A 27,804-nucleotide genomic window follows, 5' to 3' on the forward strand; every position below is an offset into this window, starting at 1 on the left:
TGAACCTGCTGGGTAGTGCGCAGTGGTCATGCGGCAGAGAGGCATGCTCCTAGTCCTCTCAGGGTCCCCCTTCCCTCCAGCCCAATCACCTCGGCAATCACCTGGAAATTGCCCCTGGGTCTTCCAAGTCTAGATGACATCTTGCCCAGAGGATTTGGTCTCTGCTTTCATCTGTCAATCTGAGGCTATCTAGCCTCCTTCCTTCAGTATGATCCTTCAGTATGAGCACTGGTTGAGACCACAGAGCCAGAATGTGAATTTCAGCTCTGTCTTTTACTAGCTGTGCCTCCTTGAGGCAAGAGGTCTCTTTTGAGCCTCAAGTTTTCTGTCTGTAAAATCAGGATGACAACATATCTGCCTCAAAAGGTTGTTTATGAGGGTTCGGCCAGCTAATGCTTAAAGCAGTAAAGTGCTTAGAACGGTACCAAGTGCACAGAAAGCAAAAGTATTTGCTAAATAAAAAGTATTCAATAAATGATACTGGGGCAATTAGGTTGCTGGGTTTCTTTTTTTTTTTTTTTACCTTTTAAGTTACATGCCTATCTTATTCAACACATGAACATAATCTAGATGAATTCAAGAATTCTGTAAAGGATTTCCCTGGTGGCTCAGTGGTTAAGAATCCGCCTGCCAATGCAGGGAACATGGGTTCGAGCCCTGGTCCGGGAAGATCCCACATGCCGCGGAGCATCTAAGCCCGTGCGCCACAACTACTGAGCATGCACGCTAGAGCCCAGGAGCCCCAACTACTGAGCCCAAGCGCTGCAACTACTGAAGCCTGTGAGCTTTGGGGCCTGCATGCTGCAACTACTGAAGCCCACGCACCTCGAGCCCGTGCTCTGCAACAAGAGAAGCCACCGCAATGAGAAGACCGCACACCACAACAAAGAGTAGCCCCGCTCGCCACAACTAGAGAAAGACCGAGTGCAGCAACACAGACCCAGTGCAGCCAAAAAAAAAAAAAAAAACAAATTCTGTAAAAATAAAACCATAACAAGTTCCAACTCTTCTCCTGAAAAATCATGCTGGTTAGGACCAAAGCCCTGGTGGCATTACACAGAAATTTACACCTTTCAAGCATCTTTAGCAATTACAACAGCAAGAATAGAGAGTTTGGTATGAATACAACGTTGACTATACCAGACCTAAACAGACCACTCAAAAAAGAGGAACTACAACTAGAAGTCCTATGAGTAAACACATTATCTCTTTAATTAACAAAGGAATATAAGGTAAAACATCACACTATGAAATTATCTTAAGTCAAAACACTCATGTGAGGGCATGGCACATGTACGGAGTGGCAATGAGGGTGTCAATCACGGAAAATAACCTGATGATAAAGATCAGTGGTCTCCACCAGGGACAACTCTGTCCCCCAGGGGACACTGAGCAATGTCTGAAGATATTTTTGGCTGGGATGGAGGTTTCTACTGGTATCTAGTGAGTGGAGGCCAAGGATGCCCAGGACAGTCCCCCCGCAGAGAATTATCCAGCCTCAAACATCAATAATGCTGCAGTTGAGAAACACTGACACAGATCAAAAGCCTCTAAAATGAGCTTTCCTTTTAAACTAGCAATTTCACTCCCAGATATTACCGTAATAAACTGCCAGAGATGTAGACATAAATAAAAGCAAAACAACATTCATCATAACTTTATTAGAATCTAAGAATCCACCAATGGGCAATAGTTGAGTGTAGTATACTGTGTACGAAGGAATAGTATGCGTTCATTGATAATAAGGACAATTATGTTAAGTTTAAAACACAGGACACAACTACAGAGCACACACTGTGGGGGAAAAGTGAGAGAGCTCTGAGTAACACCATCTTTGCCTTTTTACTTTTCTCTATTTTTATGAAGGGCGTATGCCACTGTGATCATTTTTTAAAAAGTTAACGAAGTATAAAACCTTTCCACTTCCAGCAATCTAATCTAGAGATAATCCTAAACACACACAAAAATGTGACGCATTAAGCTATTCACAGAAAAAATTAAAAACAGTGTACAATCAAAAACATTCTAAAAATCCAACAAGAGAGGAATGGCTAGATAAACTGATCACCTACTCTGCGGACCGGTAAACACAGCCATCTGAAATGTTTACAAAAAGTAGGGAATACGAGCATTTTCCTGTGTTATCTAAAAGGAGTAGGGTATATCACAGCATAATCACAACTGTGTTAAAAACCAAACAGCTCACAATGAGCAGAAAGACTGGAAGCGAATACCCAAAAATGCCAGTGAATGCCAGTAAGCACACAGGTGGCTTTGCCCAATTTTCTGTTCTTCTTTACCTTCTCTAATAAGCAAATACTGTATTTATGGTGAAAACCTTAATTTTAAAAAGTTCTATTCAAGTGAAGAGGCAATAAGGCAAAAGGAAAAGACAGTTTAACAAACAGTAGCAATAAATCACAAACAACTGCTGTGATATATTCCTTACCTTACACTCACTCTTTGCATACACCTCTCACCTCATCCTCAAACCAGCACAGCAGGGACAAAGTGCTCCATGTCCAGATGAGAGAAGGCCACATGGCAGGTAAGTAGCAGGCTGGAGCTTGAACCCACATGAACCTGACCCACCCTCACGCTCTTCCCACTGACTACACCACAGCGCAAAATAAGCATCTCACCCTCTTCTCTGGACATCATCAGAGCAACAAAAACATTGCCATGTACTTTACGGGAGGAATTCTGAAGAGCAACATCTAAAGACCTACCAGTAAGCAGGGTCCTCCTTGAGAAGAGCTCTTTCTTTGGGAGACAGGCTGCCTCCAACAACACGTGTGACCAGCTGGTCAATGGTGTCCACCACCTTGTGATCTGCTCGCTGGGGGACCTCTGGAACACACAGAAGGGCTTTTCTGAGAAACACACTGGACTACATGGGGCCTGGGAAGACCAGGACAGAATTGAAGGCTTAGGATGGAGCCTAAGCAGGCACCTGGAACTGAAATCCTCGTTCACGACAGACCAACATTGAAAAGAGGAAAGGGGCCTGTTATTCTCGAAACCAATATGCAAAATATCCTCTCAAAAGCTATAACAGCATAATCGCTAGGAGAGAAATAGTCACAAACTTACGATGACTGTACAGAGCAATATATATACCTATTCTATAGGAGAAAATGGTGTGTAGCAACTCCATACCACTTTCTGCATACAGCTTAACTTGAATGTTCACAATACTAAGGGGAGAACAAAAGACATAAAATGTATCTAGGTATAAAATATGTAAAAAGTATATCTAAACTGTGAGTTGCAATACGAAAAAAAGGAAAAGAGATACATAAATACAGACACACAGAAAAAAATTAGAAGGAAATATACCAGAAAGTTAACAGAGGTTATCTATGGGTGGTAGATTTATCAGGGATTTCACTTTTTGTGTTTGCTTTATCTATAAAAGTTAAACACACATGTGTTTTGTAATCATAAAACATATACATAAATTTACAAAGAAAAATTTCCCAATTAAAAAAGTCAGTAGTTCCAAGGTAGGCGTTCACAGAAAATATCTGCTGAATGTACGAAAAGAAAACATTTCTTAAAGTGTGAATTTCCTCCAAGAACTTGTAATTTACAATGCCACCAGCAACACAGAAGAGCATTATGTCCTTAAACACTAAGATTGTTTAGTTTTCTGATATTTGCTAGTTTTAATAGCACAGATGGTCTATTTGTTCATTCATTCAATAAAAATCACCCCTGAACTGGAGAGGTTTTCCAGTTTGTTCTGTGGAATGGTATTTTAAACATCAATGTGAGTTCTTAACACAGGATGAGTCAATCCTTCAATTATCATGTCATTTCCCCTCTGAAATTACTTTCCCTTTTTTTGTTGTTGGCTCTTACTTTATAGAACTGCTAGTTTTATATGATTTTACAAAAGAATAAGAGATTCAAAGTCAGAAGCTTTCAAAGACAATGAAATTTATGCATCACTGCAACCATCTCTAGAGAAGATGACCCACAGTAAGGGCCAGAAAGTGGGTCCTACTTTTGGCCCAGCAATCATTCTGTGAATATCTCCTTTAAGGGAGGATTCAAAAACATTTTTAACGAAAATAATAGCAATAATAAATGCAACCAAAGATGTCATCCCAGCATTTCTAACAGTACTGAAGTAATGGCAGGGCAGCACCCCATAAGGCGTGGGTGCTGGTGCTGTCTACCTGCTGACCGGAAAAGGAGCCAATGCTTTGCAGATGCCAATCTCATGGGAACCGAGCTCTGCTCAGCCTCAGAAGCCTCTAGTAAAAGGCACTATGAGTCCAACATCAAGGGAGAGGTGAGGTAAATTTACATTTAGTCATGATGTTGCAAATGCCGCAGAAACACAGAAAAGAGCCTTTGATAATCCTGTGAAAGAGCAGATTGTAGTGTTTTCAGTACAGCAAGACTGCAGCTACAGGCATGCCTGCATAGCAGCACAACCAGGGGACGGTGGCAGGCAACTTTAGGTTATGGGGGACTTTTTTGTCCTCCTTACGGTTCTTCAGTATTGTTGTTATACTGACTTTCCACCCCACTACTTTGGGGGATGTGGGGAGGAGAGGTCCTGCTTCAGCCCTGAGCCCACTACTGGAAGGCTCTCTCTCTGGGAGTAGGTGTGCCCGCCCATCCATGGAGCGACCTACCCAGTGCCTGTTGCAGTCAGGGCTCCACGAGGGTGGAGAGGATTGAAGAAACTCAGGGACAAATGAGACTTCCCAACTTGGCTGGGGCAATGGAAGCTGAAAACTGTATCAGAGGGAAAGGGGACTTCCTAAATAGCCACATGGTCACTATGTGTGCTCATGACCTCTGGGATGTCTGGGTTGTGAGAACGTCCATCCTGAGAGCAAAGGGGGAGGGACAAGGGACCCCAAACAGCCAGTCATTTCTATTTCTATTACCTTCTTCTAGGTCTTTCCCCTCCCCAGTAAGCCAACTCGTTAACTCCAGGTTACCAGGTATACCTAAGTGATCTCTCAACCTTTAGCCAGTCTAGAAAAGCGAGCAGGTGAAAAGGTGCCTCCACCACGCATCCCTCAAAACAGCTCAAACATGGCCTTCCCAACTCCCCAGGCTGAGCTGAGCTGGGGCCTCTCCTATAGCCCCCTTAATCCCAGCAAAGGAGGGGCTGGGTTTTGTGATTTCTTTCCCTTAGAAGCCTGGGGAATTCTTAAGAGACTGTGCCCAGCATTTACTCTCCCTTCTAGTAATAAGTTGGCGGGGGCAGGGGTAGAGAAGGGGTGCTGTTGGAACAAGGCTTCTTAAAACTTGGCTGCAAGATGACACAAACACCCCAGAAAGTGCAACATTGTGTACAAACATATATGCATTTTCCCTGGCAAGGACCACAGCTTTTCATCAGATTCCCAAAGGAGTCCGTGACCCAGAAAGTCTAAGGACTTCTGTAACAGACAGAAGATTCCTAAGGCATGCTTACAGGTTTACAGAATGAATGGCAGGCATGTACACTGGTCATTGTGAGTTTACTACTAAAATTCTGATTTGTTTCCAACTGGCTAAAGGAGTTTTATGTACAAATATCAAAGAGAATGAGAGACATTACAAGAAAACATGAAAAGCAAGCAAATCGCAACAAATAGAAACTTTTGCTGCTTTCCTTACCATCACTCAGACCACTCAGAGCCTTAGCCTGAATTTCAGGTTTGGTAGGAGGAACCGTTTTCTCCTGATCTCGGGTTGGCTCGGGTTCGGCTTTCTTGACCTGGAGTGGACACCCACTGCTGACCAGCCAGGCCTTCAGGTGATCGATGTACTCTCTCCCAAACAGAGTAGAGTCCTCGAAGTTTGGAAATGCGGCAGGTGAGGGAGCTATATCTTGGAGGCCGACAGCTTCTAAGATTTTCTCTTGCCGGAAAGAAGAGGCCAAGGAGAACGTCTGTCCCAAAAGAGCTAGAGACTTCCGGCAGAGAGAATTGGTGGTCTCCAGGGCAATAGCCAAGTCCAGGGGGTTACTGAGGGTCTTCATCTTGACACTCAGCTCGTAGGCATTGCAGGCCATGAGCAGGGGTGTGACACTCTTCAGCAGCCGGTCTTGTAGCCTCATTATGTATTTATCAAAGGGCTTTATGATTTCAAAAAAGCAATTTTTGGTCTTCACAGCACCTTTGTCTAAAAGCATGTTTAAAAACTCGTTATCAACTCTGGGTGTTTTCAAAGCAGAGTGCTTTAAAAATTTGATAGTAAAAAAGCAAAAATCTCTGTGCTCTGGTTTTAAGGAGCATTTGAATGAGGCGAGCATTTTAGCACAGGTTTCGGTTTCAAGTTCAAAGAGAGTCTGGAAAAGCTGGGAAAATTTAACATCATCTTTTATGGTGTGGAATCCTGCCCATTTGATTATTTCTATCCCAAACCTTGAAAAAACATCAGACTTATCTATCAGGTCGAAGCTCATCTTTCTTCTGGGGAGCCGAATATCCTTCAGATTAAGCCCCAAAGGGATTTTCTGAGTGGGAAATTGGACATCTTCCGTCCCTGGGTTTGTCCCCAGGGTCAGATCAGGACTTGGGGTGGTTTTCTGAATTTGGTTAGTGCCCTGAGTTTTGGGAGTGATACAACTTATAGTGGGTACCTTTTTTGTGCTCACATTTCTCAGCATGACAAGTTTCCCGACCCCCCCTTTAGGCGTGAGCAGGCCTTGAGTCTCCCCCTTTCCTAGGAGGGCACCCTCCTGGTCAACGATGTTTAGACCTCGGCCTCTGCCCTGGACTTGGCTGCTGCCCCGGAGCACAGTGTCTGCCTCTCCTGGACGGTCCACGTCGTAATCCCGACTCTCTTTCTCCAAACACTCTTTCTCAATCAGCCTGGAGGAGCCAAAGTCCCCCAGTAATGCAGAAGGACCAAAACTATACTCCTGTGACCAGGAGGATTCTTGAGAAACTGAATGGCCAAAGTCTTGTTCCCAAGAGCCACGGAGTGCAAATTTCCAGTCCTGAGAACGGAAATGTCCCAATTTCCGGTGGCCGAAGACCTGGTCTCGGGAGTCAGGGTGGGAAAATTCCAGGTCCCGACCACATTCTTTGCGAAAGTAGCTGTCGTCACTTACAGAAGGGTTGCTTGATCTGAAGGAAGGTCCTGGAAATATATCACCTCTCAGGCCTTCTCTCCCAGTGTCTCGAGGATGAGCTACAGATCCGCCCAGAGTGTATCTGCTGTTGCTATGAATGTCATCATACATATCTGCTCTGGCTCTTGGGACTGTCCTTAGAAGATCTGAAATAAACAATCCAAAAAGAAACACAAAGGTACTTTAGACCACAGGTTGCAAACGGATAATCCACAGACCACCAGCCAGCAGGGGTGCTTTATCAGTCAGGGTGCATTTTAGAAGCTCATATTTGTTGCCAACATTGAAAACGTGTGTGGTTTCACTTAAAAATAGATTTACTACTTATAAAAACAGAAGACCTCCAAGTACTGGGCCTGCATTTGCCCTTACGACAGTCCATCGAGGCTGGGCAGCAGTGCCTCTCACTCATTCAGATCTCCTGCCCTGGCTCTGTTTTACAAGCCCTCTTTTAGATTCAGGGAAGGGTATTTGGTCCCCAAATAACCTGGGCTTCTTTACAGCTACCAGAACACCTGTGTATTTCTACTTCTATCACACAGCAGATGGGTTTTCTAGAGGATGCCTGCTTCTCCTGCTTCCTATGAGGAACTCTTGGCCCACAGTGCCACTGAGGCAGGAGCCATATCTGACACTGCACCCACCACAGCTGGCTGGGCCTTGGCTGAGCATCTGACCCAAAGTTGGCTGACAGGCTCCCTCAGAAAGGTCCGTTAGGCCAACCAATACCTGAAAAAACAGAGACTGAAGCAGATAGGAGGGAAGGCAGAAGCTAAACAAGCCACAACAACAGAGGCCACAATGGAAACTAAACACTGTGTACTTTTGTCCTCCTCTGTGGAGAAATGAGAAAAATAGGAAACTATGTTTGCATTTGCTCATTTGTGCATAAAGAAACTGTAAGGGAAATTCCCTGGCGGTGTAGTGGTTAGGACTCCATGCTTTCACTGCTGAGGACCTAGGTTTAAGCCCTGGTGGGGAACTAATATCCCATAAGAAGCGTGGCGCGGCCAAAAAAAGAAAAAAAAGACGAAACTGTAAGAAGCAAGCAACAGAAGTGAACTATGGGCATATGGGAACAGTGGGCCTCAGGGAGACTGCACAGAGTGCCTTTCTTTCTTTCTAGCTTTTGAATCAGAATCTATTACCTAGTCAAAAAGTCAAATGTAAGAAAAGGGAGAGAGAGATGCCAGGAAGTAGTGATGGGCCAAGAGGGCACAGGAAGCCAGAGCTTTGTATAAATCCAAGTTTATTTGTCCAACCAGTACTTTCTAAGCACCTACTGCATGTTGGCACTGTTATAGGCCCTGAAGTTACAACAGGGAAAGGAGATAGCAAAGACCCCACTTTCCTGGACCTGTCAGTTGAGGGAGCCAAACATAAAAAGTCCTTGAGGTGTAAGGAAGTGCCAATAAGAAATAAACAGGCAGGAAGGTGAGGAGGGAAGGACATTTTTAGACAGGCTGGTCAAGGTGGGCAGCTCTGAAACAATGTGTCTGAGTAGCAGAGACCTGCTGTGGGGGTCAGAATGGGCAGTTATGGGGAAAGCCTACCAGGCAGAGGGAGTGTGAGGACAAAGCCCTGAGGTAAGACGAGGAGGGGACAAATGTGGCCAGAATGGAACAGAGGGAAGGAGGGGCAAAGTGGTAAGAAGGCAGAACCTAAACTCTGCTGCACACTGAAGTCCCTGGGGCATCCTGACTTAATTAACTAGAATGAGGCGTGACCTGGTCATTAGGGTTTTTAAAAAGCCCCTAAATGATTCTAATGTGCAGCAAAATTAGGGAACTATTATGACAGGAGATGCACACAGAACGGGGTGGGTACCAGATCAAGCCAGGCCCTTGACGGGACTCTGGGGTTTACTATGAATGAGACAGAAAGCCATGGGGGTGGAGGGTGAGGGAGGGTTGGAGCAGAGGGACGACCTCACTGGCTGCTGTGTGGGGAATAGACCACAAGGGACAAGAGTGGATGTGGATGTTCCAGCAAGGAGTCCATCAAGAGAATCCAGACAGTGATGGTTACTGATGGCCTGGTGAGGGTGGCAGCACTAGAGGTAGAGCAGTGGCTGGATTCTACACAACAGGATCTTCCAATGACTTGGTTTACAAGGCATTGGAAAAGTGCAGAGTAGAGCACACGCACAGAGAAAGGCTGACCGATGGACCATGCAGCTCTGTGACAAAGAGATGGTTCCAGAACCATCTAGCACCCTACTGTGTTCACATCTAGCACCCTACTGGGTTCTCCCCTGCCCCCAACCTTTCCTGAGGGAACTTAAGATATGTAATAGTGTTTGAGTCTCTAGATAAAGATAAACCAAGATTCAAATACCCATATATATACACACACGTTTATATATATACACATGTATATGCACGTACATATACACACATATATGTATATATATATATAAAAACACATTAAGTATTCAGGATCCACATATGGCTAAAAGAATTAAAAGATGCACAAAACACCACAGATATAGTTACTTCTGAGGGGTAAGGAAACAGCAAAGAGGCTTTTTACATCCTATTCTTAACTACTTAATTCTTCCAATCTTTTGTAACAGGAATGGTTTTGTCTGCTACTCATTTTTGAAAACTCAGAATCTGGAGACAGCCTCTAAGCCTCAGTTTCTCCAGGTCCAAAGCACATAATAACAGTTATCCCTACCCCAAGCACTTAGGCTCATCCAGCCAACACTGAGGAAGCCTCCTCTACACCTCGGCTGGCTCAAGGGCTGGTGCAGCAGCAAACAGCACAGGCCCAAAGGAGGCCTGGAGGAGGCCAGCGCATGGCAGAGGAGCAAGTTCACAGTGCAAAATCAATCTCCAGGCCTACTAGAGCCTCCTGGGGGAAGGCACCTGTGAGCTGGGTCGTAGTGCCTGAGGGAATTAACCATGCAGAGCTGGGATGAGGGAGTCAAAACACAGAGAGGCAAACAGTATAACTGAAACAACAGGCCCAAAGCAGGGGATGAGGGCTAGGAGCCTCGTGTGCTGTGAAGGACCTCCAAGTTGTCCTGCAATCTGTGTGGGCACCATTTTTAATTCTGCTGGCATGATGTTTCAAAACTTTGCAAAAGGAATGTTTTCAGGCAGGGCCTACGTTCAGCAGCTCCACAGGACCCCCAGGCCCTCCTGTCTCACACATACCAGTCACCTGTCTGCTCCTGCACTTGTCTGAGGATGTAAACCCAAAATGGGGAGCCCCAAGAGTCCAAGCAGGGCCTTGGCCCAGCAAGGTTGGCATTAAGAGATCTGTGGGGAAAGCAGATTTGAGGAAATGAAGCCAGAAGCTGAAAGACCTTTCAGGAGGAGATTATTGCAATAATCCAGGTAAGAAATGATAAGAGCTCAAACCTGGGTAGCGATGGTGGGGATGGAGCCAGGAGGTTTATTTAAGAACCCTTCTTTAGGTGGGGGAAGGTGCCCAGGGAGAAGAACCTCGAGATAATGACAATACCTCCTTCTACATAATGATGTGACATGACAGGTGGACCAAGAGAAAATTTTCTCTCCCCCTAACAAATAAGAAGGTAGGATCTGAAGAGTTGCAGGTCGGGGTCTTGTCCCAACCCTAAACACACGCTCCATCCCCCCCAAAAAAACAGGCACTTTAATTTACCTTGAGCTTTAAACTGAAGAGCTTCGCCTACAGCCTCACCACTGGGGTCCATATGATATCGGTTAGCCTTTTCCTGCAATACAGCATCAAAAGTCTCCTGCGCAATTCTCCTTGCTGCCATGTTTCTCTGACCTGTAGTGAGAAGGGGGAAACGAAAGACACTAAGAATGACAACTAATGCTCACAAAGCCTGATCTGTTTCACCTAATCCTCAAAGTAAGGAGGCAGTAAACCATAATCTGGCATGGTACTTCAGAGGGAGGCTGGATTATTTTAAGGGGAGCTCTGCCCTCATGAATCTCACAGGTGTGTACTGGCTGAGAAGGAGTTAAGACAAGCATGTTGATCTTGGACAATTTATTTTGCATCTCTGAGCCCATTTTCCCAGAGTCCCTTAAAAGAAGCTCTATAAAAGCAGTCCTACCTCCGGGGTTGCTGAAGGACTACATGAAGCAACACACATAACTGAACACAACAATGTAGGGCAGTAGGAGCATAACCGTTGCAAATGGTGGTTAGGAACGATGTGATCTTTCCCATTTCTATTTTCCTATTTTCACAGACATGGCGAAGAGGCTCTGAGAGCTAACTTCCCCTCTGAGAGAGGTGTCTCAACGAGTGAGTGGAGAAATCCCTAACCAGTGAGGATGACCTACTGACAGAGCTTATTCTGTGCCAGGTCCTGTTGCAGGGGAGGGACTCCCACAATCCCGTTTACTTCTTGCAAGAACCCAATAAAAAAGTGGGTCCTATTATGAATGAAATTACACAAAAATGCAAAAGGGAGATTCAGGCTAAGTGACCCACCCAAGGTCAGCCAGCCCAGACTGAAACCTGGCAAACAGGGCACTGGAAGTGGGGACAAAGCCCTGAAGACTTAGTAGAAAAAGACTGAGAAGCAACACTGAGCAATCCAGTGGCAGTGTCCTTACCCACCAAGATATCCCTTCCATCTTGAAACCTCCAGCCTCAAAACCCAAGTCTGCCCCTGCCTTATAGTCATTTCTTATAACCATCACCCCCTTTTCCTATCCTTCAGCCCTTTTCCCGGGGCCCCCTTGTTCTCTACTACCGAAGGGCAGGGTCTCCTGACCAAGTGGCCCGGGATCAATTCAAGTGACCTAACCTTTCCGTGCCTCCGCTTCCCCATCTATGGAATGGGCAGCTCATGATGGGGGTTGCTGTGGGCATGGAACCAGTTAAAAAATGGCAAAGAGCCGTATTCAGCGCCCCGCCGCCGTTATCGCCCCACCAGAGGGATCGCTCCCGGCTCAGGTTGAATGAATGAACGACCGAACGAATGAACCCCTTCGGGCGCGGCCTGCCTCCTACTGGCCTCCGAGGACGAAGAAAAGGGGGCGTCGGGCCTGGCAGGCCGCAGACAGCCCCCCAGGCCGACCCGGCCGCAACGCGGCCGCCGCGCAGCCAAGGGCCGAGCCCGCTGCGCCATCGTGGAGACCCGGGATTCCCGGGGTTCAGCCCAAAGCCCCCACCCCGGGGCCCATACGTCGACGACACCCTGGCCCGGGCCTCACCCCGAGCCCACCGCGCGCAGAGCCGCCCCCGCCGCCGCCTCAGGTTCCTCAGCCGCCGCCGCCACCGCGCGAGGCGGGGACATGCAAATGAGCCAACGGTCTCCGCAGCGCCGCGCCGCGCAGGCGCAGGCCGCCGCCGAGCCTTGATGCACAGGCGCAGGCAGCCGCCGCCAAACTCTCTTGCGCAGGCGCACTGCCCCGTCTTCAGGGCGGACACTCCTGAGGCAAAAAAATTTCTCTGCCTGGAGCGGCGGCAACGGGAACCGCCCGAAAAAGGAGATAAAGACGCCGCCGTCGCACACCTGTTGGCTCCCTCGGCTTTACCTGCACTCACGGTCACCCTTGGTCACCCCGGGAGCGGTTCACAGGGCTGAGGGAAGCCGAGGCGAGGCGGCGCCAAAGCGCCTGCGCACGTACGGCGGCCGAAAGGGATCAGAGGCGGCGCAGCCGGTGACAGCCGCGAACCTCACCGTTTCCCCACGTGGCTGCGAAGAACGGGTGAGAAGCGGTGGCCGCCGAGCCCCCTCGCGCGCTAGGCAGAAAGTGGACGACGCGGGGTCGGACTAGTGATTGTGGCGCGCCCGTCTGGGACTTGGTTTTGGGTAATGAAAGACTGTTACGAATGCCGCCCAGGGACAAAATCGCCCACTTCCGTGCCCTTCGCTTTTTTTCATTTATTCATTCTTTCACCTCCTATGTATGTACTGATTGCCTGCTGCATGTCCGGCCCCATCCTAGGCATTGGGGGGGGAAGGTGTTTAACAAAACGGGCCCCAGCTCTCATTTAGGTTAAATATCATTGGGGAGGAGACTAGACAGTAAAAGCAAATAAATAGATGAATCATTTTGCTCCATGTTGAGACAGTATTAAAATACTAAAAGAGAGCGATGCGGTAGGAGAGCGGGGCTGCTTTAAACAAAGTGGTTATGAAGGATATCCCTTGGGTAGCTGGAAAGAATGAGAAAGAAGCGGGGAAGCACAGGTGAGAAGGTGTAGGTAGGGAAAGTGCTGGTAAGGGAACTGGGTTTTGTTCTGAGAGGGTTGGGAAGCCACTGCGGGATTTTGAATAGGTGAGTGAGGTGGTCTCTGTGCTTTCAAGTCTCCCTCTGGCTTCCTTGTAGAGCACAGAGGCACGGGGTATGGTAGGGAGGAAGCAGGTGAGGCCACCTGAACCAGGGTGGGTGTGGCAGGTGGAGGAAGATGAATCATTCAGGGTCCCCGGTTTGTCAAGGCCCCATTTTCTTGAGAAGCAGAACCATGGCTTAGAGAGGGAAGCAGGCTGTCAGTTGAGAGCCTTGATAACTCCCTTCCCCTCAGCATGCCTTGGACGCAGCATGGGGGTTGGTAATGCTGTTTCCTCTCCTGGCCTGGGCTGTTCCCCAGGTGGCTCCCAGATGACCATTCTCAGGCACCATCTTTCTCATGAGCTGTACTTTCATCCCTGTCCCTGCCCCCCACAGGCCTGTGCTGGACCCAAGGGACCCTGAAGGACTGTCCTAAGTGGTGGTTTCAGAGCCAGACACTGACTTCTCCAGCTCAGGGATCTCAGGGCTGAGCAGAGGGAGATTCTTGGGGCGGGGACGGTGGGGGGTACCGAGAGTACACAGTCTCTGTCTGAGTATCTAGGGAAGGCTCCCACGAGGAGGCGGCCTGGAAGGGCTGGTGGAAGCTCCGCAGAGGACCTAGGTGGAGGGAAAGTGTTAATGAGACAGGATAGGATCATGGCCAGGCCTCTTGCTGCCTCTCTGAGCTTCAGATTCCTCATCCTTAAAGTAGGCACAATGACATTCCCCTTTAGGACTGTGCTTCTATGACCGAGTGGCCACTCATCAATGGCTCACTCGGGTCTGAAGCATGGCCAGAGTAGCAGAAGCAACGTCTGGTGGCAGAGCCAGAAGCAGAGTCCCTCCAGCAGCATCCAGCCCCTCAGAGCTGGCCAGGAGCACCCCACCACCACCAGCCTGGGCTCCCCAGTGAGAAATTCTTTATCTTGAAACAGAAAATCCTTATTCTTTTCCTCCACCTTTGATTTGGAAATCCTTAGCAATCCCTAAACAGGCTCCCTGTTCTTCTGGAGAATAAAGAGGGGGATATCTGCAAGGGAGTGAGGTGAGGTGTTTGATGCCCTTATGTCTGCCACCCCCCAGTAAACTGGCTGAATTACCTCTTAAGCAACAAAGGAAAAGAACAACTAGGTGATGTTTATTGAGCTCTGTGCCAAATCCTGTTCTAAGTGCTTTGTAGAAATTGATGGGTTGAATTTTCACTGCAGCCCTCTAGGTAGATTCTGTGGTTGTCCCTGTGTCACACATGAGAATTGACCAACAGTGAGGTTAAGTGGAGGGCTGGGGATTTGAGCCCCCCTGGCTGGCCCTGGAGCCTGTCCTCCCCCCGACCCCCAGCCCAAGCGTCTGCACAAACACAGATGGAATAATCACATCCCGTGCTGCCTCCACAAAGAGCAGTGAGGGCATGAGTGGCTTGTTTCCCTCACAGCCCAAATTTGCACATTCCTATGCCACGGTCCTAGTGCCCCCATGTGCCTTTGTCCCCCTAACGCACTTTCTGTGCTTTCTATGATGCATGATTCTGGAATGGACTCGGGACCAGAAAAAAACAAAACTGTTTTAAAAGACGATATTACAGCAATCAAGAAAGTCCATCGTGTACTATATGGTAGAAAATAGCATTGTATCAGTGTTAAATTTCTTGTGTTAAATTTCAGTTTTGCGTGAATGTATAAGAGAGTGTCCTCTTCATGCTGACATCTGTAGCAGGAAGGGGTCGCATGACTAGAACACACTCTCAAATGATGTACGTGTCACACACTCGTAGGCACACACTCACTCACATAGAGAGGTTAACATGGCAAAATGTTAACAATTGGTGAAGCTAGGAGATCCTTCCGCTTATACAGTGCTCCTTGTACTATTCTTGCAACTTTACTATAAGTTTGAAAAGTGATGTATTTTTCATTTTTTAAATTTTTGGCCATACCGCGCGGCATGACCCCAGTGGTCTTCAGAAGCGTCTTTGCTTTCTGGTCTCACTGGATGCTCCTGGCTTCTCTGGCCCATTTCCTGCCCAGACCTGGAATCAACTCTTACTCCAAGAGCCCTGGCTTCTCTGGTGGGAAATGGTATTTAGAGACCACAGTTGGTGTTCAGGGTGCTGCTCATTGCTGCTGTGGTATCATTTCCTCCAGGCATTTTCGGTTCATATTAATAGAAAATTGGTTATTTGCTCAAGAGAAAATGCATCATGAGTTCATATCATATTTCCAGTTCAAATTTAGTTCTGAGTTTTTACTTCTTTGATTTTATGTTAGAATCTTTTTTCTTTTATGCTCATTCCTAATGATATAAACATTATTACTTATTTGCTACATCTATAATTGTTTCTGAATAATATTTCTAATGTGGTTTCCAATAATATGATTACTGAAAACTGTTGAAGATTTTCTTTTGCAGTTCTATCCTTAGGGTAGATCCCAGTAAGAATATACATTCATATCACTGTGTTTTAAAGTTGCATGAAATGATCTGATCCACATAGAAATACTGTTAGGTTCATGGCTTTCATTTTGCTCTTGATTTTTAAGGATTGCTTTTATTTTTATTTTGGTTATTTTGGCGTATTTCTTTTCCTAATCACATAAAGCATTTAGTTGAGTTCCAAATTCAAACCTGTAAAACAAGGTACGTTAAGAGAGAATAATGCAGCTTCTATTCCTGCTCTCACCATCCTTTTCTCTACCTCCTCTTACAGGTAACTATTTCTATTAGCTTTTGATTTACTTTTCTTTTTATTTATTATCATTTAGTAATAATAATAAATATTAATAGTAACAGTAATAAACATTACTTATTGTTATTATTTAATTAAATATTTAATATCATTATTTTATTTTATATTTTATTAGTGCAATGGTATGCTATCATAACATATTATTTCATTAGATAAGTACATTTGAAGTACATAACTATATAATAGAGTAATATGTGAATAATATTGTTTATATTGTAATATTATAGTATATTATAATCATACAACATACAACATAATATTACTAAGATATTATTTTATATTTATTTTACTGTTACTACTGTTTACTATAAGGACATACATTATATTAACATTCCCCATTTTTTAGATAAAATATACTGAACTACCTGCCCTTGTCTGTACTTTTAGATATTCTGTGGATGTTGGGAGATCACCCTTTCCTGTGACTCGGGTTGTAAGAATTTTTCCAGGGCGGTTATAGGCTCTGGCCCCTTGGTAGATGCTCCGTAAATGGTAGCCAGGTTCTCATTTGCCCTGTGACCCTTGATGATGCTTACTTCTCACCTTCTCAGCTTGGGAGCAGCTACTGGGTGCCCTTGACCCCGCACAGAGGAGATGAAGATGGCCTCCAAGCGCATCACCCAGGAGACCTTTGATGCAGCCGTTCGGGAGAACATCGAGGAGTTTGAGATGGGGCCAGAGGAGGCAGTGAAAGAGGCCGTGGAGCAGTTTGAATCACAAGGTAGGGCAGTGTGGCTCGGTCTCAGCGCTGGTCTGGCTCTTTGCCCAAGAGTCGCCTCCAGTCCACGGCTTTTAATGTGAAAGGAGTGGTATCCTGCCATGACCACATCCCTCCTGGCATGACAGCCCTGGGCACTATCTTCTGTCTACACTCTGCCCCAGGCACGCTGGCCACCCACTCCCACCTCGCTGGAGCCCACCCTCTGCTTGCCTGGACCTTACCCTGACATCTGCAGGGCTGGGTCCTTCAAGGTGGGTCTCATTTTAACTGTCGCTTCCTTGAAGAGACTTTTCTTGACCACCTCCCGAGAAACAGGGCCACCTGTCTCCCTGCCCCACCTGCACCCCAGCTTGAGTTCATGGAGGCAGAAGGGGTGTTGGTCACCAGCCTCTGGAAACAGGTGACATGCTCCAGCCAGGCCTTGGAAGAGAGTGGTTAAGAGGGAGCTCTTTGCAATAATATGGGCAGGGTTAGACCCTGCTAGCCACAGCAGGGACCTCCCCCTTCCCATGACAGGCCAAGGCAAGGGATGAGGGTCATCTGATAGAGGCAGAGGCAGGAAGCTGGGGATGAACACACTACTCTCCACTCCTCCTGCCCCTGATCTTGAGTCCGGCTTCCCATTGGCCAAACCCAGTCAGACGCCAGAGGGCGAGGGAGACTGGGGATCCAGCGTTCGAGGTCAGAAGCTGGTGTCCCGGGCACAGAGTAGTGTATAGACACTGGACAGGGGCTGGTGGGGCCCCTAGACAGGTTCTTCACAGTGGGGGGCTTCCTTCGGGGGTGCAGACGAGGCTGGGGATGCAGTCAGGGTGAAGAACAATGGAAGCCCCAAGGGAGAAGGCCATGGGTTCCCCTCCCTTCTCAGCCCACCAGGCAGAGTGTGTCCCTCACTGTGGCGCTGGTGTGTAGCCTCACTACTCCTTTGCTCCCATTGGCTGGACAGGGCAAACACAGGGCAAAGGTGCAAAGACCCCCCCCAACCCCACACCCCCGTGTGGGCGTGGCTGCTGGGCCCTGCCCAGGCAGGGAGGGAGTGGGGTGGGGAGCTGGGCAGATCCCTGAAGGCCTCCAGAGTAGGGTGGTCCCAGCTGAAGGGATGTGAGGTGTGACTCCAGCAGGCCCATGGGGATGATGGCTGTCACTTGTTTCCTGACTTCCCCATCCCCCGCAGGGGTTGATCTGAGCAACATTGTAAGGATGACGCCGAAAGTCTCTGCGGATGGACCCCAGGAGCCCACACATGACATCCTGCAGGTAGGAGAGGGCAGTCCACGTGGGCCTTACACGCATGGTCCTGCATCACCTCATAACTCTGTGAGGGGCACCCTTTCCGTGGTTCCCAGATGGCAGACACAGATTCAGAAGGTCAGAGCCTACTCAGCAAGCACAGGCAAGCCTGAGTGTGCAACCAGGGCTCCTTGAGTCCATGTCAAAGGGCCTCTCAGGGGCCACTGTGATCTGCCCACCCACCCACATGCCACATTCTGGGATTGGAGCTGCCAGAGTGGACAGGGAGTGGATAGCACTCCAGACGTAAGGGGCGGACAGCATTCATGTTTGTCTTGGTGTTGGGAGCCTTGGGGTTCAGGGCCCCCTGGAGGAGCCTCTCTCCAGCCTCCCAACCACTGAATTTGCTCAGAAAATTGGACAGGAATCCCAGGAAAAGAAAATGCAATCACAGTAAGGCTGTCACTTACTGAGCACCGACTCTTTACTGGCACATTACAACCCATCCCCTTAGCACTCTTAACTGGCCTGCAAGGTAGGTGGTGTCATCTCTGGCTTTCTGATGGGGAAACGGAGGCCCGGAACCTGCCCTTGCTCTCCAGTGACCCAAACAAGGAAAGTACAGCTCACAGAGGTTAAGTCCTTTATTTAAGGTCATCCATCAAACTGGATGGATGTAAACTGTTGGTACAACAGCAGAAGGTTCTAGTTTTTATTGAGAACCGGCTGTGGACTCAGTTCTGTGCCAGGTGCTTTCCTTATGCCGTTTCAGTTATTCGCCCAAAGACACCTCTGAGGGTAGGGTTATCATCCCCATTTAAAGGATGGGAAAATTGAGATCCAAAGAGAAGAAATGATCCCACAAGCCACACAGCATGGACCCCCCCCCCAAAAAAAAAGGGAGGAGGATGGGGAGACAGCCGTGGATGTGAACCTAAGGGAAATCATACAGTATCTGTCCTTTTGGAACTGGCTTATTTCACTTAGCATGATGTCCTCAAGGTTCATCCATGTTGTAGTATTTGTGGCTGAATAATATTCCTTTGTATGGTTGAATAATATTCCATTGTATGGCTGTACCACATTTTGTTTATCCATTTGTCCGTTGATGGACACTTGTGTTGTTTCTGCCTTTTGACTGCTATAAATAATGCTGCTGTGAATATGGGTGTACAGATATCTCTTTGAGACCCTGCTTTCAGTTCTTTTAGGTATATACCCAGAAGTGGAATTGCTGGATCTCTTGGTTTAATTTTTTGAGGAACCACCATACTGCTTTCCACAGCAGCTGCACCATTTTATATTCCCACCAATAGTGCACAGGGTTCCAGTTTCTCCACACCCTCACCAACACTTGTTATTTTCTGTTTGTTTTTCTTTTCATAGTAGCCACCTGAATGGGCGTGATGGTGTCTCATTGTGGTTTTGATTTGATGTTGAACATCTTTTCATGTGCTTAGTGGCCATTTGTGTATCTTCTCTGAAGAAATGTCTATTCAAGTCACACACACAAATAGGTTTTAACCTATTTCTTTCACCTTTTAAAAATTTTTCTTTTTTATTGAAGTAGAGTTGATTTACAGTGTTGGGCCAATTAACCTATTTCTTAATATTCTGTTTCATCATAACATATGTTTAGTTAAGTCCACAAATGAGAGCTCAGCGAGGGTTGGCTGACAGGCATTCTTGACTTTCATGGCAGTCAAGGCCAAATCAAAGCACTTTGGGCTGATGGTATCTATAGACCCACCCTCTCCAGGGCTGGATGCAAATGATGTCATAAGCTCCAGGGGCATAGGTTCATCTTGGGCTCAAGCTGAGACAGGTCCTCAGGTCAGGGCATTGAGTGGCCACTAGACTTGTGTGCCCTATTCAAATTGTCTTCTCTCATTATAAGCTTTTTCTCCAAGGGCTTAGAGTTGAACACGGGTAAACCAACCGTGTGTACAGCATGGTTTCATTTAGCAGGTGCTCAGTAAATATTTGTGGAGTGAATGAGAGAGATGAACAGGAGGTATATGATATGGGCAGGACTGGTAAAGGTGGCTTTCACCTTCCTTAGAGAGCTAGCCATTGGTGGGTATGTCAGTTAGTTATGACTGCATAATGAACAACCCAAGGGGAATTCCCTGGCAGTCCAGTGGTTAGGACTCCGTGCTTTCACTTCTGTGGGCCCAGGTTCGATCCCTGGTCGGGGAACTAGGATTCTGCAAGCCACATGGCACGGCCAAAAAACAACAACAACAAACAACCCAAAACAATAGCCATTTTATTGTTTTTGATGATTTTGCTGGGTTGACTGATCTCAGCTGGATGGGTCTTCTGCTGGTCTCACTTGGGGGCCTCTCATGCAATGGCAGCTAGAGCTAGAATGTTTAATGTCTGTACTTGTGTGTGTGGCTCCTTGTCAGGGACACTGAGATGGCAGGGCCTCTCTCTTCCTCTCTCCCTCTCCCTCCCTCCCTCCCTCCATGGCCTCTCAAGCTCAGTGGGGACTTCCCTGGTGGTCCAGGGGCTAAGACTCCATGCTCCCAATGCGGGGGGACCCGGGTTCAATCCCTGGTCAGGGAACTAGATCTCACATGCCACAACTAAGAGTTCGCATGCCGCAACTAAAGATCCCACATGCTGCAACTATAAGATCCTGCATGCCGCAACTAAGACCCAGCACAGCCAAATAAATATTAAAAAAATAAATAAATAAAAGCACAGGTGTGGAAGCTGCCACAGCTGGAACTAGACCCACAGAACTTCCACCAAGGCCCAGATCCCACACGAGGGAATCCCACAGGGGTGCAGCACTGTCGCTGTGACCGTCTTTGGACTGAGCTGACACTGAGGTTTCTCCCATGTCCCTTAGGCCCTGGATGACCTGCAGGAGTCCATGGCCCGCTCTCACCCCCAGGAGGTGTCAGCACACCTCGCCCGCTTTTGCGAGCAGTGCAAGCAGCAAAAGGCCTGCCGCTTCTTGGCAGCCGAGAAGGGGGCCTACCCCATCCTCCTCGCCACCTGGAAGTTGGCCGCAGCAGGTGACCAGGATCTCCTGCTCCAGGCCCTCAATGCCCTGTCAGCCCTGACTGATGGCCAGCCCGACCTCTTGGACACGCAGGGCATGCAGCTCCTGGTGGCCACACTGGCCCAGAATGCTGACTCGGCCAACGTGACCTGCTCGGGGATCCGCTGTGTGCGCCACGCCTGCCTGAAGCACGAGCAGAACCGGCAGAGCCTGGTGAAGGCCGGCGTGCTACCCCTGCTGACCGGCGCCATTGCCCGGCACAGCTGCTGTGCCGACGTGGTCAGGGAGGCCTGCTTTGCCCTACGCATCATGACCTTTGACGATGACATTCGTGTGCCCTTCGGCCGTGCCCATGACCATGCCAAGATGATCGTGCAGGAGAATGGAGGCTTGAAGGTGCTCATTGAGGCCGCCAAAGGTAGGAGCAGGTGTGGTAAGAGTGAGAGTCAGGGTTTAGGACTGCTTCAGGTCTGGCTGGCTCTGGGCACCACTTGTATTTGTCAGCTTGGTCCCACCTGCATGGCAGTCCTAGCATAACAGTGTCTTTACTCCTAGTTGCTCCAGGAGAGTTCCAAGCCAGCGCTCATTGGCCCAGACCACATCCCATGCTCATCTCTAGAACCATTTGGGGAGGGGGCTTGGCTCTGTCCAGCAACACAGACTGAGAGTGGAAAAGAGGGCTCCTCAAAGGGAAAAATAAGGGTGCTGTTTCCTGAAGATGGGGGAGTGTTGCTGGCACTCACTGTGGCCGCCCCCAGGCAGAGGTTTACACTTTGGTTCATACTTGGCCACCCATTCTTGTGCATGTCCATGTGCCTGACTCTGGGGTGACCCTGATGAGGCAGCCAAGGGAGGTCACAACACTGACGTTTGGGCACCAAAGCCCCTGACCTCTGTCCACTGCACCCACTGGAAAAGGCCTGACTGGGATCTGGTGCACAGAAGGTGCTAGAAGAATGAGTTCCCCTTTCCAGCCTGCCCTGTGGCTCTGGCTCTCTCGCCAGGCCTGTGTGTGCGACTCTGGCCCTGTCTGTGGGGGAGTAGGGCCTGCCTCAATCTCCCCTCCACATCTCCAGAGAGGGTGAAAAACAGCTGCAAAGTTGGGCTGCTTTTCCGAGGGGTGCTTTGCATCTTCCTTGTTTATTTACAGGAGCTCCTATCAGTGAGAGTGCTACCACAGAGACAGCACCAGTAGGGGGTGTGTGTGTGTGTGTATTTTTGTATATATATGTATACATATATACGTGTATATATATAGAGAGAGAGAGAGATTTATTGCAAGGTATTGGTTCATGTGGTCATGGGGCTTTTGAATCTGAAATCTGTGAAGCGGGCCGGAGGCTTGGGCAGGAACCAACACTGTACTCTGCCGGCCAGCTTCTTCCTCTTCAGGGAGAACTCAGTTTCCCTCTTAAGGTCTTTGGCCGATTAGCTGAGGCCCACCCAGACCGTCGAGGGTCATTTCCTTTACTTGAAGTCAGCTGGTCGTGGATGTACCACATCTAGAGAATGCCTCCACGGCACACCCGGATTAGTATTCATGGAGTCACTGGGGACTGTGGCCTGGCCAGGGGGTCCTATAAACGACCATCACTGAGCTCTGTGTCATTATGGCTCTCCGTGCCTCCCTGCTAACTCCCTAACTCTCCTCCCGCCATCATTCTCAGTCATGCCTCTCCTCCCTGGTGCCTCTGAGCTTTGTCTTCAGCATCTATGTTTAATTTTGCTCAGGTCAACTCTATCCATATGTCCCTCTGCAGCTTCTAGGTGTCCTGTTGCAGTTAGAAAGGTCGTTCCCTACCCAAGATCATAAAAATAGTCTCCGATGTCTTATTATAGCACTATTATGGTTTTCTTTTTTTAGCCGAGATCATCAGTTGGTCTGGAATTTATCTGGGGCACAGTGGAGGGGAAGGTACAGTCCTGTGTCTTCCCCCGAAGCCAGCAGGGGGCACTGCAGGCCCAGGCAGCACCCCGCCCCCACCCCCGCACCTTGTGGTCCCTGGGGCCCTCCTGGTACAGGCGGCCACCCGGCCAGGCAGAGGGGCCAGGCTTCACTGGTGGAGCGGGATTCGGGATTCCTCCCAGGACTACTGGCTCGGAGCCTGGGCTGGTTTTCTCTCTCCTCACCCCAGCGGTTCCTCCTCCGTCTGCAGCGTTCCCCGACAACCCCAGCATCCTGAGTGATCTCTGCAGCACCCTGTCCCGCCTGGCTGTCCGCAACGAGTTCTGCCAGGAGGTCGTCGACCTCGGGGGCCTCAGCGTCCTGGTGGCCCTGCTGGCCGACTGCAGTGACCACCAGGTGGGCGTCCAGAGCTGTCTTAGGGTGTGAAGTCCCCTCACCTGAGTTTCACTCTGTCATTTCTCTTGACACCTGGGGAAGGCTCCGGGCCTCCCAGTGAACTTTGCCCCTCTAGGCCCTGATCAGCCAGCCAGGCTTGAGTCAGAACACACTGGCCCTGTCTGCTGAGCCCAGATCCAAAGATCAGTTTTCACTTCTCATGACCCATGAGAAGGACCTCAAATTTAGGGGGAAAACAAACCCACCCACTCTCTCTCACTGTCCTTTAGTGGTGGGGGGGCTGGTCCAGACCCCAGCTCAGGTGTGTGATGCTTCAGTGAGGCCACTCTGCTCGCTGGCCTGAGCCAGCCACATGCCTCACTGTGTGTGTTTTGGCGGGGGGTAGTGGGGGGGGTTGAAGTCATCCAGACGCCTCGCCTGGATGCAGGTGGCCTGAACCACAGGATCCACTTCCCTGAGCCTCCCCTGCCTTCTCTATACAGCAAGTGATGAATAACCCTGCTCTTCCATGCCAGCTGCACGCCCCGGGGTGGCCCCACCTGTGTTCAGACAGCAGACATTGAAACAGCCCCAGACCCTCCCTCGAGACACAGCCAAGCAGTTAATGCCTGGGTGCCTCTCAGGAGAGGGGTGTGGCTGGGTGTGACCCTTGCATTGCCCTCTCTTCAGGACCTTGTGAAGCAAGTGCTGAGCGCCCTGAGGGCTATCGCAGGCAACGATGATGTGAAGGATGCCATTGTCCGCGCCGGCGGGACAGAGTCCATTGTGTTCGCCATGACCCGGCACCTGGCCAGTCCCCAGGTACCCACCCCAGGGCAGGGGGGACACACGAGGTGGGGCTGCATGGCTGGACTCCCAGATCGGTATCTGTATCTACATAACGGTCTTTCCCATCTCCCGAAGCAGGGCCAGGCCTAGGGTGAGGTCAGCGAGCAAGAGGCTGGGGGCAGGGTGAGTGAGGGCCGGGGTGGGGCGAGCAAGGGGCCTGGGGTGAGACCATCACCCCTAAGAGCTGGTTTGATGCACCTGGTGTCGTTTCTGTTACTTCTGGTCCAGTACACACGTGGACTGACAGCGGTCTGTCCAGGTGAGGTTGCAGGGCACTCACCTGGGGAGCTGGTGACAGTGGGGGTCTGTCTGCATCCTCTCAGCCATCCCCGTGACCCACCCCGCAGGTGTGTGAGCAGAGCTGCGCGGCCCTGTGTGTCCTGGCACTGCGCAAGCCAGAGAACAGCCGGATCATCGTGGAGGGCGGCGGGGCCCTGGCTGCACTGCAGGCCATGAAGGCACACCCGCAGGAGGCTGGCGTGCAGGTAGGCGTGGGGGACAGGAGGAGGGGACGGGAGCCTGGCGTGCACGTTGCCGGGGGCGGGAGGGGGAGGGTGCAGGTCCTCTTTGTCCCTGTCCCATCCCCATCATGACCCAAGGCTCCAGGGTCTCCTTCCTTCTCAGCCCCTGATGTCCTGCATCTACTTCCCATCCTCCAGAAATGTGCTGAATTCTGCCCGCTGCTGTCTTCTTTGCTCTTCTTGCATTTGCTCTTTTCCTTTCCTAACAGTCTCTTTAGAGGGATCTGAGGAGGAGGAGGAGCTGTGGGGACCAGCAGCTGGGGATCTGCTGGGGTTTGGGAAAGGTTCCCTGCCCCACCTTAGGCTGCTGCTTTGTGTTTTGCATGTGGGGCCACTGTCCACGCCTTGCTGGGGAGTCAGCAGAGGTGAAGTGTAGACAGGGCGATGCGCAGCCCTGCCAGAAACCCACATTCCTCCCTGCAGCAGCCCCCAGGGCGCTCCCTGCCTCCCACCTTTCATACCCTCCCAGCACAGGGGCCTCCTTGTTGGTCCTGAGACACACCAGGCTTGGTCCCACTGGGGACCTTTGCTCCCTCCTCCAGGATGCTGTGCCCTTGGCTGGCCCATCACCTTGTCCACTCCTGACCACCCCGGCCGGGCGGGCCCTCACACCTCACCTGCTTCTCACCTGCTCTCCCACTGGTGGTGGATGCCATGTTGGGGTGCTTCTCAGCACCCACCCCCGGCAGAGACACGGAGCACAAATGCCGACTGAATGAATAACAGTATAATTGACAGATGGACCCTGTACACAACCCCACTTTTCCCACTGTTTCCCTGCCCTCCTCCCCTGCTGCCCGGCCAGCATCAGGGGATGTTGCTCTGAGACTTTGGGTCTCGCACCTGAGGGACCAGCCCCACCTGCCAAGCACTTGGCTACCCTGAGCTTTAGTCTCCTTACCTGGGAGCTGGGGTGATTAGCCCTGCCTCCAGGGCTGCCAAGAGGATGAAGTGGAGGCATGAGTCTAGCCTGATGAGTCATAGCGTAGGCACCTGCTGAATGTTGGCTGCAGCCATGTTGTCTTATGATGAGGACTCCGAGGTCAGAGTGGACCCCACCCCCAGCTCCCACCTGCTGGCTCACAGCCACTCGCCTTCTGCTCTCCCTTCTAGAAACAGGCCTGCATGCTGATCCGAAACCTGGTGGCCCGAAGCCAGACCTTCTCACAGCCCATCCTGGACCTGGGGGCTGAGGCACTCATCTCGCGGGCCCGTGCCACCCATCACGACTGTGAGGACGTGGCCAAGGCCGCCCTGAGGGACCTGGGCTGCCACGTCGAGCTCCAAGAGCTGTGGACTGGCCAGAAGGGTAACCTGGCACCATGAGCCCAGGCTCAGTGTGAGCTGTGACTGGGTGAGTCATGTGACTCAGGAACAGCCGGGGAGAGGGTGGGGGCAGGAATCATGTCCTGCTGCTCTGCCTCCAGATTCCTCCCCCATTAACAGGAAGTGTTTTCTGATGGGTACCAAGCATTGGCCAGGGGGTGGGAAGGGAGCATTAGTGAGGTACCTACACAGCAGAAAGCAGCCCCTGGGTCCCGGCCTCCCCGCATGCTGTTCCGCTCACCGGCTGACAGCCTCGGCTTCATCCGTCCTGTGCCACCCAACCCCACTGCCCTTTCCTAGTAGAAGCGCCCCCTCAGCATTGCTTAGGGCCAAAGGTCTGTCTGAAACCTGGAAACCATACTGGCCAATCTCAAAGCAGGGCAGGGATCCCACTTCTGTTCCTACAAGTCCGTTCTCATCCCTGCTACTGCTTCCCTCACCTGTAAAATGGATCACAGATGCCTTGCTGTGCTGAACAGAGGGCAGGGACCAAGGCTCGTTTGTCTCCAGGTGTCCCAGGCCAGCCAGTGATGCCTGGTAATAAAGGACTGTTGGTTGATCAATGGAAGGGTCTCTTCCGTAGCACCACGTGGCATGGGAGCCACAGCCAGTGGCCTCAAAGAACAGGGGAGAGCGGTGCATGTTTGGGGAGGTCATGGGTTCACTGAGGAAAGTGAAGGGGTTTTGAGAGCAGCCTGGGATGTATGATTCACTGTCACCCTCAGAGGGGTGGGCTGCTGGGGTCATTGTCAGACTTGGGATCCAAGGGTGCCAAGGTTGCTGTTCCTCAATGTGCATTGACTTTCGGGGGCTGGAGCGCTCAGTGTCTAGCCCCCACCCAGCTCTGTGGCCTTGAGCTGGTGACCTAACCTCTCTGAGCCTTGATTTGCTCCTCCGTAAAGCAGGGAGAGGGGAGGGGATAGAGCCCCCTCCGAAGGGTGTTGGAGCAGAGCTGGGCACATGGGAGACACCTGACCGTCTAGCTTTAGCACCCGAGTCACCCGAGTCACCCCAGGAGACCGTCCTGCACTCTCCCACCTGGCCGCGTTGAGGTCCTCACTCACTGGCTGGCTTCGGCAGCCTGGCTTCCCTCTCTGAGCCTCAGTTTCCCCATCTGTAAAGTGGGCATCACTGTTGCTGCCCCCAGTGCCCATCCTCCCCAAGTGTCTTGGAGGAGTCGCCAGGCAGCGGTGCCTGGCAGACCCCAGCTGTCCTTCTCTGCATTCACCCTTGGGGTCATGTTGTGGTCACCTGGCAGCTCGTGCATCCCGCGTGGCCCAGTCAGGGTCAGGGCAGCCTCAGGCCCCCTGGTGGGCTCCAGGCGCCATGCCTGACACCTCCAGCTCACACATTAGGAGCCTTTCTCACCTCTCGGAGTCCCCACCCCACTACAGGTCATTCACCTCCTCTAGGCTGAGGAATGTCTTGAGTTCAGTCCTTGACATCAGCTCAGGCCCTTGCCCAGAAGGCTTCTGGTTTCTATGGAAGTTGGCCCATGCAAATAGCTATGGGAGGAGCATCACCCTGGTCCCACCTTCCTGTGGTGTCCAAACCTCCTCCACCCCTGGATGGGTGGGGCCCTGCCAGCTCAGTGGGGCTGATGAGAACCTCTGACCCAGTCACCCGGCCCTGACCTCCCTCACTGGGGACTCAGCCACACCTGCTCCAGGTTGCCCCGACTTGACTTCTAGGTTGGCCACCCATGTGACCTTGGAGCAGTCCTTGGGCCCCGTGAGCATCATGTTTCTTCATCTGTCTCTTGTGGGGGGGAGGTGGGAGCTACTAGTCCATTTC

General features: G+C 50.2%; 2 protein-coding genes across 7 annotated transcripts in view; one reads left to right on the forward strand and one right to left on the reverse strand.

Moving 5' to 3' along the window:
• Positions 1 to 12,458, reverse strand: part of SUGP2 (SURP and G-patch domain containing 2) — a 30,545-nt gene extending 18,087 nt beyond the window's left edge. The window contains exons 1-4 of one of the 3 annotated variants that reach the window (XR_014261879.1): positions 12,259 to 12,333; positions 10,724 to 10,855; positions 5,629 to 7,236; positions 2,730 to 2,850 (exon numbers count right to left, since the gene is read on the reverse strand). Coding sequence is in view for 2 of the 3 variants with exons in the window: in XM_082455584.1 (XP_082311710.1) it covers positions 2,730 to 2,850; positions 5,629 to 7,236; positions 10,724 to 10,844 (1,850 nt within the window). In the remaining variant the exon portion in view is untranslated. Of the gene's footprint in view, positions 1 to 2,729; positions 2,851 to 5,628; positions 7,237 to 10,723; positions 10,856 to 11,849; positions 12,204 to 12,258 lie in introns of those variants that run through there. The other 2 variants (XM_082455584.1, XM_082455583.1) reach the window with 2 other exon arrangements.
• Positions 12,459 to 12,617: 159 nt separating this feature from the next.
• ARMC6 (armadillo repeat containing 6) lies at positions 12,618 to 26,573 on the forward strand. Of its 4 annotated transcripts, none has more exons than XM_082455590.1 (8): positions 12,618 to 12,756; positions 16,618 to 16,787; positions 17,962 to 18,044; positions 20,878 to 21,451; positions 23,190 to 23,335; positions 24,005 to 24,136; positions 24,511 to 24,648; positions 25,798 to 26,573. In XM_082455590.1, the coding sequence occupies exons 2-8, from the start codon at positions 16,661 to 16,663 to the stop codon at positions 26,008 to 26,010; spliced, it is 1,413 nt and encodes a 470-aa protein (XP_082311716.1). In that variant the 5' UTR covers positions 12,618 to 12,756; positions 16,618 to 16,660; the 3' UTR covers positions 26,011 to 26,573. The 4 variants fall into 4 exon arrangements, with proteins under 4 accessions (XP_082311716.1, XP_082311715.1, XP_082311717.1 ...); XM_082455589.1 differs by having other exon boundaries at positions 12,724 to 12,860; XM_082455591.1 differs by lacking the exon at positions 12,618 to 12,756 and adding an exon at positions 12,822 to 12,955.
• Positions 26,574 to 27,804: the final 1,231 nt, after the last annotated feature.

The sequence above is a fragment of the Balaenoptera physalus genome (assembly GCF_965194825.1).
Source record: "Balaenoptera physalus genome assembly, chromosome: 3".
NCBI lineage: Eukaryota > Metazoa > Chordata > Mammalia > Artiodactyla > Balaenopteridae > Balaenoptera > Balaenoptera physalus.